This window comes from Trachemys scripta, chromosome 1 (assembly GCF_013100865.1).
Source record: "Trachemys scripta elegans isolate TJP31775 chromosome 1, CAS_Tse_1.0, whole genome shotgun sequence".
Classification (NCBI taxonomy): Eukaryota; Metazoa; Chordata; order Testudines; family Emydidae; genus Trachemys; species Trachemys scripta.
The window spans coordinates 153,194,836-153,214,136 of NC_048298.1; the positions used below are offsets into that span (position 1 = coordinate 153,194,836).

At 43.5% G+C, this 19,301-nt stretch overlaps 1 protein-coding gene across 7 annotated transcripts in view; it reads right to left on the bottom strand.

Annotated features, from left to right (window-relative positions):
* SENP7 (SUMO specific peptidase 7) overlaps positions 1-19,301 on the bottom strand; it is a 78,928-nt gene that overhangs the window by 32,151 nt on the left and 27,476 nt on the right. For all 7 annotated transcript variants that reach the window (XR_004648178.1, XR_004648179.1, XM_034790192.1 and 4 more), the window contains 2 exons: positions 10,761-10,879; positions 8,154-8,323 (listed from right to left, as the gene is read on the bottom strand). Coding sequence is in view for 5 of the 7 variants with exons in the window: in XM_034790192.1 (XP_034646083.1) it covers positions 8,154-8,323; positions 10,761-10,879 (289 nt within the window). In the remaining 2 variants the exon portion in view is untranslated. The remainder of the gene's footprint in view (positions 1-8,153; positions 8,324-10,760; positions 10,880-19,301) is intronic.

The following is a 19,301-nucleotide window of genomic DNA, read 5'->3' on the forward strand; positions in this document are numbered from 1 at the left end:
CATATCATAACACTCTTTCCATTCCACTAATATCTAGTTAAATATCAGCGTCAAGGCTGCTTTCCCACTCTGAACTTTAGGATACAAATGTGGGGGCCTGCATGAAAGCTTCTAAGCTTAACTACCAGCTTAGATCTGGTCCGCTGCCACCATTCCCAAAGCTAATTCCCTTCCCTGGGTAGCCTTGAGAGATTCTTCACCAATTCCCTGGTGAATACAGATCCAAACCCCTTGGATCTTAAAACAAGGAGAAATCAATCAGGTTCTTAAAAAGAAGGCTTTTAATTAAAGAAAAAGGTAAAAATCATCTCTGTAAAATCAGGAGGGAAAATAACTTTACAGTGTAATCAAATTTAAAGAGCCCAGAGGAATCCCCTCTAGCCTTAGGTTCAAAGTTACAGCAAACAGAGATAAACACTATAGCAAAAAAGTACATTTACAAGTTGAGAAAACAAAGATAAAAACTAACACGCCTTGCCTGGCTGTTTACTTACAAGTTTGAAATATGAGAGACTTGTTCAGAAAGATTTGGAGAGCCTGGATTGATGTCTGGTCCCTCTCAGTCCCAAGAGCGAACAATCCCCAAAACAAAGAGCACAAAACAAAAGCCTTCCCCCCACCAAGATTTGAAAGTATCTTGTCCCCTGATTGGTCCTTTGGGTCAGGTGTCAGCCAGGTTACCTGACCTTCTTAACCCTTTACAGGTAAAAGGATTTTGGAGTCTCTGGCCAGGAGGGATTTTATAGTACTGTACACAGGAGGGCTGTTACCCTTCCCTTTATAGTTATGACAATCATCACTAAAAGTTAGACATTTTTTAAATCAGCAGTCCGGATAACTTGCATCTAAGAGTTAAAAGAGCTGGCTGCAGAGCTCACTGGACCATTAATGTTGATTTTCAATTAGTCTTGAACATGGGGGCAGTCCCAGTGGACTGGAAAAAAAAACTAGGGTTGTGCCAATGTTTAAAAACAGTAAGCAGGATGACAGGTAATTACAGGCCTGCCACTCTGACATCGATCTCAGGCAAGATTATGGAGTAGCTGATACAGGACTCGATTAATAAAGAATTCAGGGTAATATAATTAATATCAATCACCATGGGTTTATGGAAAACAGATCCTGTTAAACTAACTTGATAGCTTTTTTGATGAGATTACAAGTTTGATTGGTAAAGACTGTAATACTGATTATAATATACTAGACTTTTGTAAGGCATTTGACTTGGTAGCACATGACACTGATTAAAAAACTACAATGATATAAAATCAACATGGCACTATGATGGGGTGCTCACCCCACACCAGCCCTGAAGGGGTTAAGGTGGCCCAAAAAGGGCTAATTAACCTACACAGTTGAATCTCTTGGGAGGCACAGGGATTTATAAAGAGTAATTACTGATGAAGCCCAGCTGGGGGAGAAGCTAGGAAAGGATTATAAAAACAAGAAGTTAGTAGTAGCAGGAGGGCTGCCGGGAGAGAGACTGTAGTCATTCTCTAGAGCCGAGAGGTAAGAAGGAGGAAACCCAGGATGGAGAATAAGTAGAGCCCTGCGCAGATACAATATATATATCCATGGATGCGGATATCCGAGGAGCTGCAGGAATTGCATGGTGAAAGCAGCAGCACGTCGGGCCGCCTCTCCCAGGAGATAGCGCCCCACACTGGCAGCTCCTCCGGCATGGCTGTTCTGCCTCCAGCCCTGCCCACGGGATGGGGAGAACCAGGCTCACTGGCAGCTGTCCTTGGTGCTGCTAGTGTGTGCAAGCAGCTCGCATGCCTCCAGAGAGGAGACGCAGAACGTTGTCTGGAAGGGACTCCTGTCTGGAAGCCTGTGAGCCACTTACACACACTAGCACAACCAGGAACAGCTATTGGTGAGCCTGATGCCCACCCCAGTGTGCGGGGCTCAGGGTGGTACACCCATGCTGGATCAGCTGCCGGAGTGGGGCGCTGACTCCTGGGAGCAGCGGCCTGACATGCTGCTGCTTTCGATGCTGTGGTTCCCAGTAGAGCACTGCAGCTCCACAGATACCGATTTATATCCACGGATATAAATTTTGTATCCACGCAGAGCTCTAAGTCCTGGGATCCTACCCCTGGAAGCAGGGTCAATCCCAGAGAAGTTGTGGGGAAAGACAGCCTGAGAAGCCCCGGTAGGAAGAAGCCCAGTGAAAATACCAGCCAGGATGGGGACTGTGTAGACCTTGGCTGATGTTCATAGGATTCCAAGGCTGGAACATGGTGTAGACGGGGGGCCTGGGTTCCTCTACCAGCAACAGGAAAGTGGCAGAGGATTGTTCGAGTTACCATCCAGACAGCTGATCTGGTGAAACTTTAATACCTTGGAAAGGGGCATTATATAGTGACTAGTTGGAGGGGTGGGTCATGAAGAGAGAGCACTGTGAATTACGGGAAGAGGAATGACTACACCAATGGAATGACCATCAGCAGGGGGTGCCTAACGGGAAGAAAACAGCTATACCATGCCTGGTCACAAGGAGGCGCTCTTACGGTGAGTGAACCCCATTACAGGCACACATTAGATGGACAAAAAACTGGCTGATAGGTCTCAAAATGAGACTATAAACAAAAAATCATCATTCAGCACATGTATGTCTAATGTGGTGCCATAGGGATTAGTTCTTGGCCCCACCCTACAACATTATCATGAGTGAGGTGGAAGAAAACAAAAATTCATCACTGATAAAGATTGCAGAAAACTCAAAAATTGGGGGAGTGGCAAATAATGAATAGGACAGTTCACTGACAGAGTGATCTGAATCACTTGGTAAGCTGGATGCAAGCAAACATATGCATTTTAATAAGTCTAAGTGTCAATTTATACATGGTGGGAACAAAGAATGTAGGCCATACATACAGGATGAGTGACTATCTTGGAAAGTAGTGAATAAGATTTGGGTGTGGTGGATAATCAGCTGATCATGAGCTACCAGCAGTCTGATGCTGTGGCAAAAAGGGCTAATGAAATTCTTGTATGCATAAATAGGGGAATCTCAAGTAGGAGCACAGACATTATTTTACCTCTGTATTTGGCACTGGTGCTACCTTTGCTGGAATATTGAGCAACCAGAATGATTAAATGATTGGAAAACATGCCTTAAAGTGATAGAAGGATCTCAATCTTTTTAGCTAAACAACAAGAAGGTTAAAGGGGGCTCGATCACAGTTTATAAATATTTACACGGGGAAAAAATATTTGATAATGGGATCATCAATCTAGCAGATAAAGGTATAACGCAATCCAATTGCTGAAAGTTGATGTTAAACAAGTTCAGACTGGAAATAAGGCATACATTTTTAACAGCGAGAAATTAACCATTGAAACCATTTAACATGGGTCATGGTGGATTCTCCATCATTGGCAATGTTTAAATCAAAAGTGGATTTTTTTTAAAAAGATACACTCTAGGAATTATTTTGGGGAAGTTCTATGGTTTGTGTTATATAGAAGATCAGACTAGATGATCACAATTGTCCTTTCCGGCCCTGGAATCTAAAAATCTACTCACATATGTAGAGTTACTCAGATAAATGTTGCAGGGTCAAGGTCTTAGTGTGTTGCTATAAAGGGCCTGGTCTACACTACGACTTTAATTCGGATTTATCAGCTTTAATTCGAATTAACCCTGTAACCGTCCACACAACGACGCCATTTAATTCGATGTAAAGGGCCCTTTAAATCGATTTCTGTACTCCACCCCAACGAGCGGAGTAGCGCCAAAATCGATTTTAGCAATTCGAATTAGGGTTAGTGTGGCCGCAATTCGATGGTATTGGCCTCCGGGAGCTATCCCACAGTGCATCATTGTGACCGCTCTGGACAGCAATCCGAACTCGGATGCACTGGCCAGGTAGACAGGAAAAGCCCCGCGAACATTTGAACTTCATTTCCTGTTTGCCCAGCGTGGAGAGCACAGGTGACCACAGATACCTCATCAGCACAGGTAACCATGCAGGCTGATAATCGAAAAAGAGCACCAGCATGGACCGTGAGGGAGGTACTGGATCTGATCGCTGTATGGGGAGAGGATTCAGTGCTTGCAGAACTTCGTTCTAAAAGACGAAATGCAAAAACTTTTGAAAAAATTTCCAAGGGCATGATGGAGAGAGGCCACAATAGGGACTCTGAGCAGTGCCGCGTGAAGGTCAAGGAGCTCAGACAAGCCTATCAAAAAACAAAGGAGGCAAACGGTCGCTCCGGGTCAGAGCCACGGACATGCCGCTACTACGCCGAGCTGCATGCAATTCTAGGGGGGCTGCCACCACTACCCCACCTTTGTTCGTGGATTCTGGGTCGGGGATAGTCTCGACGCCTGAGGATTCTGCCGATGGGGTAGAGGAGGAGGAGGAGGAGGATGAGCTTGCAGAGAGCACACAGCACTCCATTCTCCCCAACAGCCAGGATCTTTTTATCACCCTGACTGAAGTACCCTCCCAAGCCTCCCAAGCCAGTACCCAAGACTCTGACCCCATGGAAGGGACCTCAGGTGAGTTTACCTTTTAAAATATAAAACTTGTTTTAAAAGCAAACAGTTTTTAATGATTACTTTGCCTGACTTTGCATTCGCGGTCAGTTCAGCTACTGGAAAAGTCTGTAGCTACTGGAAAAGTCTGTTAACGTGTATGGGGATGGAGCGGAAATCCTCCAGGGACATCTCCATGAAGCTCTCCTGGAGGTACTCCGGAAGCCTTGCCAGAAGGTTTCTGGGCAGTGCATCCTTATTCCCTCCTCCATGGTAGGACACTTGACCACGCCATGCTTGCAGCAAGTAATCTGGTATCATTGCCTGACAAAGCCTGGCAGCGTATGGTCCCGGTGTTTGCTGGCATTCAAGCAACATCCGTTCTTTATCTTGTTGTGTAATCCTCAGGAGAGTGATATCACTCCTGGTAACCTGGTTGAAATACGGGAACTTAATTAAGGGGACAGAGGTGGCCGTTCCTACTGGGCTGTTTGCCTGTGGCGGAAAATAAATCCTTCCCTGCAGTTAGCCAAGCGCAGATGGGAAATTGGCCCTGAGTTTTTCGCGTTTGGCTAGCAGGGATCTTCCCTGTTACCAGCCACGCGGTGGGGGGAGGGTACTGTGATCATCCCAGAGAATTCATGGCGAGGGGGGGGGGTCGGCGGCGGGGGGGTGGGTAGTTTGGTGCCTGCAGGGATCTTCCTGCAGGGTTAGTTTGTTTTCTGGTGCTGCTGAATGTTAACAGAAAAACCGCAGCACTCTACTTGCCTGAAGGGGCCCAGACAAGCACCACCACACTGCCCCCCCCCCCAACTGGCTGAGATTGGCCAGGCTTCTGCAGCACTCTACAAGCTATGCTTGGTATGTTGGAAAGCACGGACGGCGCTGAAGCTTACCATGGCCGCATGCAAGCCGAATTCTGTTGCCCAGACCTGTGATTGATCTCTAGCAGCAAAGCCACAGGCACTCAGCATTAAGAGGCAAAATGCGACCTTGCACAGAAATCACATGTGCTATGTAATGTGAACAGTGTTGGTCACCGTGAAAGAGTATAAGCATTGTTCTGCAAAATGTAGCTTTTAAAACAATTCTCTCTTTTTTCCCCTCCCTACAGCAGCTGCAAATTCCTCAAGCCTCCCTCCTCCATCCCGAAGGTTATCACAGATAAGGCGTCGTAAGAAGAAGACGCGGGAGGACATGTTTTCTGAAATTATGCAATCCAGCAGGAGTGACAGAGCTCATCTGAATGAGTGGAAGGAAACAGTTTCAAAGTATAGGAAAGAAGTCAGTGAACGTGAGGACAGGAGGGACCAACGTGAGGAGAGGAGGGACCAACGTGAGGAGAGGAGAGACGATCGAGATGAGAGATGGCGGCAGGAAGACCAGAGGATGAAGGATGCAACGCTGGGGCTGCTCCGGCGTCTGGTGGAGGTTCAGGAACGGCTGCTGGAAAACAGACTGCCGCTTCAGCCCCTGTTCCACCCTCCCCCCTCCCCATGTTCCGTATCCTCCTCACCCAGACGTGTAAGAACGCGGGGGGGGGAGGCTCCGTACACCTTCCCATTCCACCCCAGTAGACAGCCCAAGCAAAAGGCTGTCATTTTTTTAACCTTTTCTTTGTGGCTTTTTCCTTCCCAGCAATCCTCCTCCCAAATACCACCCGGGTTCCCTCCCTCTTTTTCTAATCTATTAATAAAGAATAAATGATTTTTAAATGATAGTGACTTTATTTGGTTTGAAAGAAAGCTGGGGGAAGGGGCAGGGTGGGTTCCTTACAGAAAATCAGTCAGTAAAGGGGGAGGGTTTTCATGAAGGAGAAACAAACAGATATTTCACACGGTAGCCTGGCCAGCCATGAAACTGGTTTTCAAAGCTTCTCTGATGCACAGCGCTTCATGGTGTGATCTTCTAATCGCCCTGGTGTCTGGCTGCGCGTAATCAGCAGCCAGGCGATTTGCCTCAGCCTCCCACCCCGCCATAAAGGTCTCCCCCTTACTTTCACAGAGATTGTGGAGCACACAGCAAGCAGAAATAACAATGGGGAGATTTCTTTGGCTGAGGTCAGAGCGAGTCAATAATGAACGCCAGCGGCCTTTTAAACGGCCAAATGCACATTCTACCACCATTCTGCACTTGCTTAGCCTGTAGTTAAACAGCTCCTGACTCCTGTCCAGGCTGCCTGTGTATGGCTTCATAAGCCATGGCATTAAGGGGTAGGCTGGGTCCCCAAGAATAACTATGGGCATTTCAACATCCCCAACGGTTATTTTCTGGTCCGGAAAGTAAGTCCCTTGCTGCAGCCCTTTAAACAGAGTAGTGTTCCTGAAGACGCGAGCGTCATGAACCCTTCCCGCCCAGCCCGCGTTGATGTTGGTGAAACGTCCCTTGTGATCCACAAGTGCTTGCAGCACCATTGAAAAGTACCCCTTGCGGTTTATGTACTCGGTGGCTTGGTGCTCCGGTGCCAAGATAGGGATATGGGTTCCGTCTATTGCCCCACCACAGTTAGGGAATCCCATTGCAGCAAAACCATCCACTATAGCCTGCACATTTCCCAGAGTCACTAACTTTCGTAGCAGCACCTGAGTGATTGCTTTGGCTACTTGCATCACAGCAACCCCCACAGTAGATTTGCCCACTCCAAATTGATTCCCGACTGACCGGTAGCTGTCTGGCGTTGCAAGCTTCCACAGGGCTATCGCCACGCGCTTCTCAACTGTGAGGGCTGCTCTCATCTTGGTATTCTGGCGTTTCAGGGCAGGGGACAGCAAGTCACAAAGTTCCATGAAAGTGCCCTTACGCATGCGAAAGTTCCGCAGCCACTGGGAATCGTCCCAGACCTGCAACACTATGCGGTCCCACCAGTCTGTGCTTGTTTCCCGGGCCCAGAATCAGCGTTCCATGGATAGAATCTGCCCCATTAACAACATGATCTCCAAAGCACCGGGGCCTGTGGTTTCACTGAATTCTGTATCCGTGTCTGTGTCCATGTCCTCATCATGCTGCCGCCGCCGCTGCCTCCTCTCCTCGTTTTTCTGGTCCTGGCTGAGCATAAACTCCACGAGAACGCGCGAGGTGTTTGCAATATTCATGAGTGCTGTCTTGACCTCAGCGGGCTCCATGCTTGCCGTGGTATGGAGTCTGCAGTGTTCACCCACCCAGGAAAAAAGGCGCGAAAATGGTTGTCTGCCGTCCGTTGCTTTCATGCAGGGAGGGAGGGAGGGAGGAAGTGAGACTGTACCCAGAACCACCTGCGACGATGTTTTTTGTCCCATCAGGCACTGGGATCTTAACCCACAATCCCAATGGGCGCGGGAGACTGCGGGAACTATGGGATAGCTATGGATTTGCTACCCACAGTGCAACGGTGCAGAAATCGACGCTAGCCCCGGTACTTGGACGCACACCACCGAATTACTGTGCTAGTGTGGCTGCACTCATTTCGACTTTATACAACCTGTATCTCAAATCCGAATTATCTAAATTCGGATTAATCCCGTAGTGTAGACGTGGAAGGAAAGCTATCAAGATTCGAAACATCACAACTTAGCCAACAGGTGGTACATAATGTCTTTTAAAGACAATTTACTAGTTACTGGTATAATCTTTGGATTTAGTTGTGCTATTCACGCGAGAAAATACTGTAACACAACAAAATGTTACTTACATATGACGATGGTACTTTTCCAGGGGAACTTGCATTACATGGATCAGGAAAATGGCCACTAAATCTTCTTTTCCTCTTCTCAGAATTCAGACAACTTGCTTCCCTCAAACCAAAAGAGGTATAGTTCAAGATTTTGCTTTCTTTATCTTGTTGATCGCTTTCCTTGTTTTCTATACCAAAGATTTTAATAAAAACAACAACAAAAAAGAAGAGTGACTTAATAGGGCACAATATGGTAACATTTCTATTAAAATTGCTGCTAGTCATCCTTAAACATCTTCACTGTTTTCAAATTGTGGTCAAAGTGACAAAAATTTAAAAAGTGCATCGATTACCATATTTGCATCCACACAAGATTTTTCTCTCTTTCTTGCATGTGTTTACTAGATAATTTCCCGCCCGGGGAAATGGCGATATACAATGAAAAATTATTTTAAATTCAAAACCAATCTGAAATCTGAACAAATCTGCAATCTACAGGAGCAAGAAAAGGATGCAACTGAACTCATAGCTCACCTCAGAGTAGGAATGTTATCCTCAGTACCTAAGCCAGTTCTAGCCTTGGTAATTAACATTCTGCCTCCCTAAGTCCCTCCTGCAGTTTCAGCTGGATACAGTATTCTGCCCCTCTTGTAAATATTGCTAAGAAATGTTAAAAAATGTGTGTAACCCACACACCTCCTGGGTGTGGTGCTCTGTCCCCTCTAGTGGCACCCAGACCACTTATAGATTAATGAGTCTGCTACAGCCTTAGCTAAGGTCCCTGTGGCTTTTAGCTCATGCAGTACAGGCTCATGCCATTCGCTTCAGAGGTCCAGAGTTCCATCCCACCTGCCAACAACTGGGGTCTGTCGGTGTTACACTTGCACATTACACCACTACTGCAAGACAGGCAAGCTAGTGAACAAAATCACTGTGTAGCATTTGTACAACAGTTAAGTTCATGTAATATTTTAACATCCTTTGAGACAAAAGGCTTTGTATAAAGTTGCGATATTATTGTTAGGGTTGTCAATCGCAGTTAATGCATGCGATTAATACAAAACTAATTAACTAGATTAAAAAAATAGCTGCGACTAATCGCAGTTTTAATCACACTGTTAAACAACAGAATACCAATTTACATTTATTATAAATATTTTTGATGTTTTTCTACATTTTCAAATATTGATTTCAGTTACAAAGTTACAGAATATGAAGTGTTCAGTGTTCACTTTATATTATTTTTTATTACAAATATTTGCACTGTAAAAAAGATAAACAAAAGAAATATTATTTTTCAATTCACCTCATACAAGTCCACTTAGTCCTACTTCTTGTTCAGCCAAATCACTAAGAGAAACCAATGTATTTACATTTACAGGAGATAATGCTGCCCGCTTCTTATTTACAATGTTACCTGAAAGTGAGTACAGGCATTCGCATGGCACTGTTGTAACCAGCACTGCAAGGTATTTATATGCCAGATAGGCTTAACATTCATATGCTCCTTCGTGCTTCGACCTGTAGGGTCTAAAGCAGGGGTGGCCAACCTGAGCCTGAGAAGGAGCCAGAATTTACCAATGTACATTGCCAAAGAGCCACAGTAATACGTAGCAGCCCTCTGTCAGCTCCGCCCTCTCCCCGCGCCTCCTGCCCACCGGCAGCCCTGCCAATCAGTGCCTCTCCCTCCCCTCTCCTCCTGATCAGCTGTTTCGGGGCATGCAGGAGGCTCGGAGGGGGAGGAGTGAGGGCATAGCAGGCTCAGGGGAGAGGGCGAGAAGGGGTGGAGTGGGGGCAGGGCCTGTGGCAGAGCCAGGAGTTGAGCAGTGAGCACCCGCTGGCACACTGGAAAGCTGAGCCTGTAGCTCCAGCCCCGGAGTCGGTGCCTATACAAGGAGCCGCATATTAACTTCTGAAGAGCCGCATGTGGTTCCGGAGCAACAGGTTGGCCACCCCTGGTCTAAAGTTTTACATTCTTTTGTTTTTGAGTGCAGTTATGTAACAAAAAATTCTATATTTGTAAATTTCACTTTCACAATAAAGAGATTGCACTTCAGTACTTGTATGAGGTGAATTTAAAAATATAATTTCTTTTATCTTTTTTACAGTGCAAATATTTGTAATAAAAATAATAATATAAAGGCAGCAATGTACACTTTGTATTCTCTGTTGTAATTGAAATCAATATATCTGAAAATGTAGAAAAACATCCAAAATATTTATAATAAACTTAAAATGGTATTCTATTAACAGTGCAATTAAAACTGCAATTAATCATGACATTTTTAAAATCTTACGATTAATTGCAATTATTTTTTTAATCGTTTGACAGCCCTAATTATTATAACTGAAGGTAGAGCCTGAGGCTTCTCTCTCAATTTCCTTCTGTTTGTGGGTTTAAGTTATTGCCTTAACATTATTTAAAATTTAGCTTTGGATATTTGATACCATATGGATATTTTACCCCACACACTTCTGACAAAATGTACATACTGTTCACAAAGCAAAACCTTTGTATTACCTTCTTTTTCTTACACCCTGCTTGTAAATCTAAGGCAAATATCCAGTTATTCAACTGTAATATCCAAATATTTAAACGCAAAACAATTACTCTTCAACACCAACCTTTCTTCTGCTGGTCATATCTTCTTACAGTAAACAGAGCATTATTGTTTTCTGCTTCTTTAGAAGATTCAGACAATTTCAGAAGACTGTCATCTGTCTTCTTCTGGCACCATTCATTCCTGTAAAACAGCAACTATGAATTCTCCTTAATTATGCAAGAGTACTGACGAACCCTCTCTATGGATATCAGAGTAGGATCAGACTACAGAATCCTGCTTCACTAGTAAGTGTTGTGAAGCACAGCAAAATACAATGCAGACTAATTCAGTTTCCTCCATGGAAATACACTACTAGACGTACTGACATTAGCAGTGTTGATCACTAGTGAAAAGGATGCTTCTAAGAAGGTGCACAACATGAGAATCTGATTCGCTGGTAAGGGTCATTTAAATATTGTTCTGCCAGTGCTGCCTGCGAAGCACTGTTGAGACAATGATCAGAAGCACTGACTGCAAAGAGAAAAGCCATAGTCAATTAAATATCTCCTTCCCTTTGCCATTAACATCAGGTACAGGGGCAATATAGCACATTTCAAATTATTTGAGACTTTAAATGGGCACAAGATTCCAAAGTATGAGTTATTCCCAAGAGAAAAGGTTTTAAACAGAGAATTCCAGCTAAAAGGGTCTTGAAGAGGATGTGCTTAGCACAGAGGGGTTGAAGGAAGATAGGGAAGATTACTGGAAACCGATAAAAGGAAAACTACGGGTCTTAGTCTGTGCCTATTTCTCAAACTGTTGGTTTTATTTTAAAAATGGAAGCAACAATAGCAGAACCAAGAGGTTTACTCCGCTCTACAACTCTTTTTTCCTGTACAAAATGTACCGATAACAAATTGATGTCACACTTCAGTTCTGAGGGTCTGATCTTGTGAGCTGCTGACGGCCCTCAACTCCTATTGAAGTTAATGGGAGCTGACAAAGCTTAGTACTGTACCAAAAAAGGAGACACCACCTAGCAGGATTGGGACCTGCCAGATGTGGGTGCCTAAATGCATTTCCGACACCAGCAAAAAGGTTGGTCACTTTGGACAATAAGCCATATTAATCTATTTTATATTTTCCATGCCAGTTGTCTGCTTCAACCTGAATTTTTTGGGAAAATTTCAGACAAAATAGTTCAGCCATTTCAGAGAATGAAGTGAGGGGAAAATATGTTCATTCGCCTACGTTAAAAAATTCTGGAGACCTTTTCTTTAAAAAGCATTCCCTTGATTTAGAGCAGTGGCTTGAAATTTGGCACAAGAGTTGCCTTTGAGTCAGGTAAGTGCCTTTTGCTGTCCTTGTGAAAATCCACCCAAATCTGGCCAAGTTAGAAGACCATGAAAAATTATAGTTTGCACATGCTCAGTAGAGACTTCTTATATTCTAGCAGCTCAACTCCTCAAATTCCCTCCGCAGCAGTCCAGGGCAGAGCAGGACTGTCTCTGCAACGGCAGCTCTGGATTGCTGCAGGCTGCGCCAGGTCAGGGTCCAGGTACCTGAACTGAGAACAGGGAGACTATTTCTCTGGCTACGTCTACACTGCACACCCCTTGCGGCAGCATGTAAAGGATGTGTAGCTACATGCCAGGCTGCGTTCACTGCAATGTGTAGCTACAAGTATCAGTGAAAGGCTCTGTCAAGGGGGAGGCAACGGGAAAGAGATCTGGCAACGGGGAGCTGCCAGTTATTTTTCCTGCTGCCTCCTAGCTCCTGGAGTTTTTCTCTGTGGCAAGAAAAGGCTCAAGCAGCAAGGAGCCATTGGAGCCTTTCCTCACTGCCTCCCTCTGCCAGAGCCTTTCCCCAATGGGGGGGAAAGGCTCTGGCAGTAGGACATTACACTGCTAAAAACAGCATTGTAAATGGAGGAGGCATTGTTTGGGTGCGTAGAGAGCTGTGTAGGGTATATACCCACTGGATTCAGGCATGTCCTTACTTTAATCACCTAAGCAGTGCTTCATTGTCAACACTTCTATTTATACCTGGGCCAGGGGGCAAACAGTGTATGTACTCTACATGCTGCTGTAAGAAGTGAGCAGTGTAGACGTACCCTCCCTGCTCTCAATGACCTTCCTCCTGGAAGGCAGCATTGAGGAGGAAGCTCCAATTCGAATATAGATAGGATACAATGTGGACGAAGTATGTGTAGGACAACATATTGGATGAGGAGCTGAGGGGAAGGGGAGAATTGGGATTTGCTCAAGAGACTGGGACAAGACGACACAAACTGGATGAGAGCCCAGAGAGGGTGACTGGGCCTGGGAGCCAATGGGAACAGGAAACATCGGGGTCGCAGGGGTCACGACTAGAGGAAGGGGTAGAGAAAGATGGGATGAGGAGCCATGAAGTGGAGAGAACTGGGATGGGGAATCCAGAGAAGCAAGACATATTTCCTGGGCAAGGAGACTGGATCTGGCAAAGTGAGGAAAATAGGCCAGGGTGAGGAACAGACAGGACTGGAACAGGGACAGGTTGGAGGAGAGGAGGCAAAAGAGGTCACTTGTGTGGAATGGGTAGAAGAATCTGCGCCCACTGAAGAACACTGGCTCTCAAAGCCTAGAATGGAATCCAAGATTCCCGAACTTCCCGACCTCAGCTGTTAGCAAATATCTGTGATACCCATGGGCAAAGCGTATGTCTCATCCCCGCTAGTGCTGTGCCACAAAGAGGATAACAACTTACTACTGCTATCAGTTACTCCATCAGCTCAAATGGCAGAAGTCTGCATGGTGGTCCGCATGTCAAGAAAGATGTGGAGAAACTGGAGAGGGTCCAGAGAAGAGCAACAAGAATGATTAAAGGTTTTGAGAACATGACCTATGAAGGAAGGTTGAAAGAATTGGGTTTGTTTAGTTTAGAAAAGAGAAGACTGAGAGGGGACATGATAGCAGTTTTCAGGTATCTAAAAGGGTGTCATAAGGAGGAGGGAGAAAACTTGTTCACCGTAGCCTCTAAAGATAGAACAAGAAACAATGGGCTTAAATTGCAGCAAGGGAGATTTAAGTTGGACAGTAGGAAAAAGTTCCTAACTGTCAGGGTGGTTAAACACTGGAATAAATTGCCTAGGGAGGTTGTGGAATCTCCATCTCTGGAGATATTTAAGAGTAGGTTAGATAAATGTCTATCAGGGATGATCTAGGTCTTCTCGAGGTCCCTTCTAGTCCTAGAATCTATGAAAAGGTTCTACCCCTGCTGGTGAACCATACAGGTGTCAATATGATGCCACAATAGAACTTCTGTCTTTTCAGTTGGCTTTTTAAAAAGCTTATGAAATTATGCGCAGGTGCTACGTTAGAAGGACATTGATTTTACAATGTCAAACACTCAAAAGTTAGGGCCAATCTACACTAGAAGTTCTACACCAATGCAGCTGCACCACTGTAGCATGTCTGATGAAGACACTTTATGCCAACAGGAGAGAGCTCTCCCATCAGCATAAAACCACCTACCCCGAGAGGCGGTAGCTATGTCGGTGGGAGAAGCTCTCCCACCGATATAGCATTGTCCACACCAGCACTTAGGTAGGTGTAGCGTGTGTTGCTCAGGCAGGTGGCTTATTCATACCCAGGTTAATACCAGAGTTAAGGCTCCCTGTGCAATCTTAATTCGCTCCCCTGTGCACATGCATTATATTATCCTTTCATTACATGATCTCAATGTTTTTTCCACCTCTGCCTCCTTTAGTGCACAGGATGGACCTGCTCTGGCAATGAATCAGGGTTGTGTAGTGAGGAACACTGCTGTCTGGAGGATCATTGCTTCATTTGCTGTAGATGCTGGAAGGTGTGGAGCGAATGATGCAGTGCATTGCCAGAAAAGAGAGGAGGGACTCGTGGTTAAGGCAGTTGAATGCTACCCTAGGGAACTGGATTCTATCCTTGGCTTTGCCACAGAGTTCCTATGTGATTCTAGTCAAGTCACTTAAACCAAAGCTTTTACAAGTGGTCATAAGTTGCACATTCCTCATTTTGTGGGTGCCTGACCAGAGATCTTGGGGTCTGATTTGCAGAATTGCTGAGCACTCACAGCTGCAACTGAAGTCAATGGGACCTGTGCTTTGAACATATAAATTACTCTATAATGCTAAGTACTCTAAAAACTTCTGATCCTAGTTGTCTCAAACTGGGCACACAGAGTTAGTGGATACTTTTGACCTTAATCTCGCCATCTCTCTTCTCCATATCTGTAAAATGGGGATACAACTCCCTCATCTCACAGGAAGGGAGTGTTGTGAAGATAAAATAATGTTTGTGAAGCACTTTCATACTATATCAATGACTGCCATAAAAAAATCCCATGGAAAAAATAATTCTGTCTTCAGAGCAGAATTGGAATAGCACGCAGTAAGTAAGGCATGCGAGGGCTACACATTGAACTATCAGGATAAAACAAAATATTGAATAGCTGCGCATTGAATAAGTACTGTATGCTGAATGAAGCAGGGGGCCTGTGGAAAAAAATAGTATATGATCATATAATTGAAGACTATCATAATGCATACACACAAAGGGGCCAAATTAAGGTTGCACAGGCAACTTTAATTCTGGCATTTCCTAACTTCTGAGTGCTTGACTTTCCCATCTTAAATAATGTTATTTTAACCTGTGTGGGTATGTTGTCTGTCTGTCTGTCAATCACACAGAGTTTCCCATTTTAAGAGACCCTGCAAAAGTCATCAGGAGTTTCTGGTTTAGTTTAGTACCACTAATCAATCTTCCCCAGACATTTGACACGTAACATAAACCAAACATTTATATGCAAACAAACACAAACATTTCCCCTTTACATAAATACAGATAAACTCAGTTCATCTTGTTTTCACTGATAGTATAGTACTGATAGTGAATATTACTTTAAAAGGTGACCTGCATGGATATAGGAATAATCAAACAGTTGTGAAAATGTGCTGAATCCTTCAAATAGCCAGGAGGGCTGGTATCCAACACACACAACTTACTTTCCCCAGGTTTCTATACAGCTATGATTTGCCCAGGATCACCATGGTGATGGGTCACCTCTGGAGATGGTCTCAAGGTGTAAGGTAATTCAAAGGGGAGGATTCATGGGTTTGTTTTTGAACACACTGCAAAGCTGTCTCAAGGAATATTTTTTAAAATATTCTTACACCCTGTGGAAAATAAATGAGATTCCTAATATAGTGTTAGAATTACAAATAAAACACAGTTACTTTCAAGGCAAATTGGTGGGTACTTATGGGGCTTAGTTTCTCACTTCTTTTTCCTGTTTACTAATTGTAAAATCTGATTAGCTAGTAGTTAGTAATAATTTTCCAAGTGTGGAATACACTTAAAAATAAGATTTTCACACTGTTGGATGGGGATTAACACATGGAAAACAAATAAATTAGCAATTACCTTATCTATCTTTTATGGGAGTTCCAGAGACTTCATAATATGCTTGCAAATTTCCCATCCCTTCTGTCCCTCTTCTCAAATTCTTTTGTATAACAAATGCTAAAATGAAGGAACAGTTAATTGTTCAGCTCTGGGCGATCAGATGATCTGGGAATATTGCAAGTAGCTTACAAAAGGAACTCTGTGATTTGATGAATTCTGGGTGCCTCTGCAGCACCCATCAGATCTCCAAGGGAATGTCTACACTGCACTCAGAGATGTGATTGAAGCATGTATAGACATATCCAAATCCAACCTAGCTTTGATCTAGCTAGCTTGAGTACTAATACCAGTCAATGCAGGCTAGCTGCTCCGGTAAACACTTAGGGTCCTGGGTAGGCTTGTACAGCCCATGCTGAAGCATGTGATACTTCAGTGCTATTTGTGCTCTCACTGACTGAATTAAAGCTAGCTTGGGTATGTATTCAGGAGCTTCAGTCACAACTCTGACTGCAGTGTAGACATACTCTGAAGCAATTAAAAGGGCTCAACATCTAGCGCTATTTACTAATGTTTTCATCTTCTAGTCTACATTTACTACTTTTAAAATCCCAACCAGGTTTTTTTAGCTGGCTGAAATGGGAATAAGACAAGACAGATGGCTGTGATCAGACTATGATTAGAAGAAATATGTTTTTGTGGAGTGCTCGGTATGTCTATGTAATACTATTGTAGACAAGTTATTAATTCAGGTATAGTAAAACAGGAGGTTTGAGTTATTTTCCTTTAATTCTTATCTGTATCTTCTTGTTAAGGTTACCTGCACATTTATAAACATCTTATTTTGTTACTGTAAATATTCAGTGAATAGATTTCCCATTCTTCATAAGAGTTTCAACTCTGTTTTTAGAATGGTGAGGTGTGTGTGATCATCTGAAGTAATGCTACTTACAACGACAGAGGTCTGATAAAAAGGTACCTCATCAAAATTCTGAGATGCATCTTACTGTAAAAGCATCTTACTGATATGAAAAATTCAAGGTGACAACCTTGAAGCGATAGGAAGACCATCCATTCTGGCGGGCAGATAGGCCAGCTCAGAAAAATCAAATTAAAAATACAGTATCATGAATGCAAACAGACATGCAGGAAAGAATGGGGGCCATTCTGTATTAAAATTTACACCAAAATTTTCCTTGTTAAATTCACACATGGTCACAACACATCTAAAATGGGAAACAGAACTCTGAATAAGGCTTTACACACACACTGATGCATTCTGATTAAATAAGCCACTCTGGGTTTGCTCAGCACCATGCGATACCTCTCCACATAGGAATGGGCCACCGGAGCCATGTGGTGGGCCTAGATATAGGGGTTGTTGTCGGGAGCTCAGCCTAACTCTCTCATCCCCCTTCACTGAGAGACTGTCAACTCATAGGGTTGCCAGCGCACAGTGAACTGGGTTGCAAGAATATTTTATCCTAGATATTATTATGAAACTAACATAAGGGTTGCTCCCAACTCCCCCGATAATAGACACACACATTTAGTTACCTATGTAATATCTTGTATATACAACTGACAAGAAGTTGGAGTTTAAATTACATGTCGGAACTGGAGTGAAAAGCATCACTAATCTGACACCAGAACCGCTAGATTACAAGGCTACTATATACACTGGGCTTAATTCTCCATTGCCTTGCACCTTAAAGCATTCACCCTGGACAGCTATCGAGACAAAATAAGTTATTTATCTGGTAACAGTGTGGGGAAAGCGGTGTATTCAGAAGGTAGGAAGTGATTTAATACAAGTACTTCAGTTTCTGCTTTTTTCCCCTGAGTGCTACAAGCAATTCTCTAATACCAACCATTTGAAAAGTACCGACGCATTTTTCATCAAATGGGGCCTGATACTGCATCACCTACTCACATGAGAAATCCCATTAACTTCTCATGGGGTGCAGGATCAGGCTCTATCGCCACTTGCAATGGACATCTCTGGCCTTTCTACACGCAGTGGATTAAAATTTCTCCTGCCACTAAAAATTATGCTTCCCTACTACAGACATTGGAGGGCAGATTTTCAGAAGATGGTATCAAAGTCTACACCCACAATTTTAAGTCACTTGGACAAGTATATACCTGATTATACCCACAAATCAGTTATTCACATGTTCAAGTGAATTAAATGGCAGGCATAATAACTGACTGCCCTGTGGAGGCGCAAGAATGGAGAAGCCCAGCTAAGGCCTCCAACATGTATTATTATATACATATTATAAATTCAAATATATATTTATTGGCCCTTTATATCCACAGTACAAAACTGGATACTTTTTCTACACCAAAGGCATGCTTCTCATTTATACCGAGACCCTTATTCACTGCTCTGGTTATGTCAAGGAACCTTAATGAGGATGTACATGTATTTGAACCCACTATAAAGGCCTTGTTACTCTGCCAGAGCTGGGTAAATGAAAATCAGATTCCAAAGGTATCCTGTACAAAACTACCAGGTAGAGTTTGAAGACTAGAATCAAACAGAGCTTGTCTAGAACAGTAACTTCACTAGTAAGATGTTTCAGCATTGCTACTTTTACATCACACATTTTAGACAGACTTCTCAGGTTTGTAAGCAGTCTTATCAGCACTTACCCATCACCATAAAAAGTAACATTTGATTCCAGAAAATTGGTTTCTCCTATTAACATGCCTCATCAAACAGGTCCAACATTTTTACTTAATGCCTGGGGTCAGAGAAGATTATTACAAAATAAACATGAAAAATTAATCCCTCAAGCACCAAAGAAACCCTGCTACAAAGCAAGCTGAGAGAACCAATTACTGAAACGCTTAGTTTCAGTGAATGTAACTGGAGAAGATATTGAAAAAACATGTTCATGCTTGGCTTGAATAAACTAATTTTTAAACATAGCACCACCTCCATTCCTATCTAAAAACTTCAGTAGAGGGAGCCTAAAGTTCTTTCATCTCAGTTTAACACACTTCACCTGTCGCTCTGCAGTGTCTTCACAAAGCATGCACTTGCTCATGCGTATTGTGACAGATATGGCAAATTCCTGCAATATCCTAGGCAAACCTTACTGAATTAAGTTTAAGTACTTTAAGAGTTAATTCCATTAAAAATGCAAATTTGATGTATTATTGTGGGATTGTATGTAATGTCTCTAGGGAGGAGACAT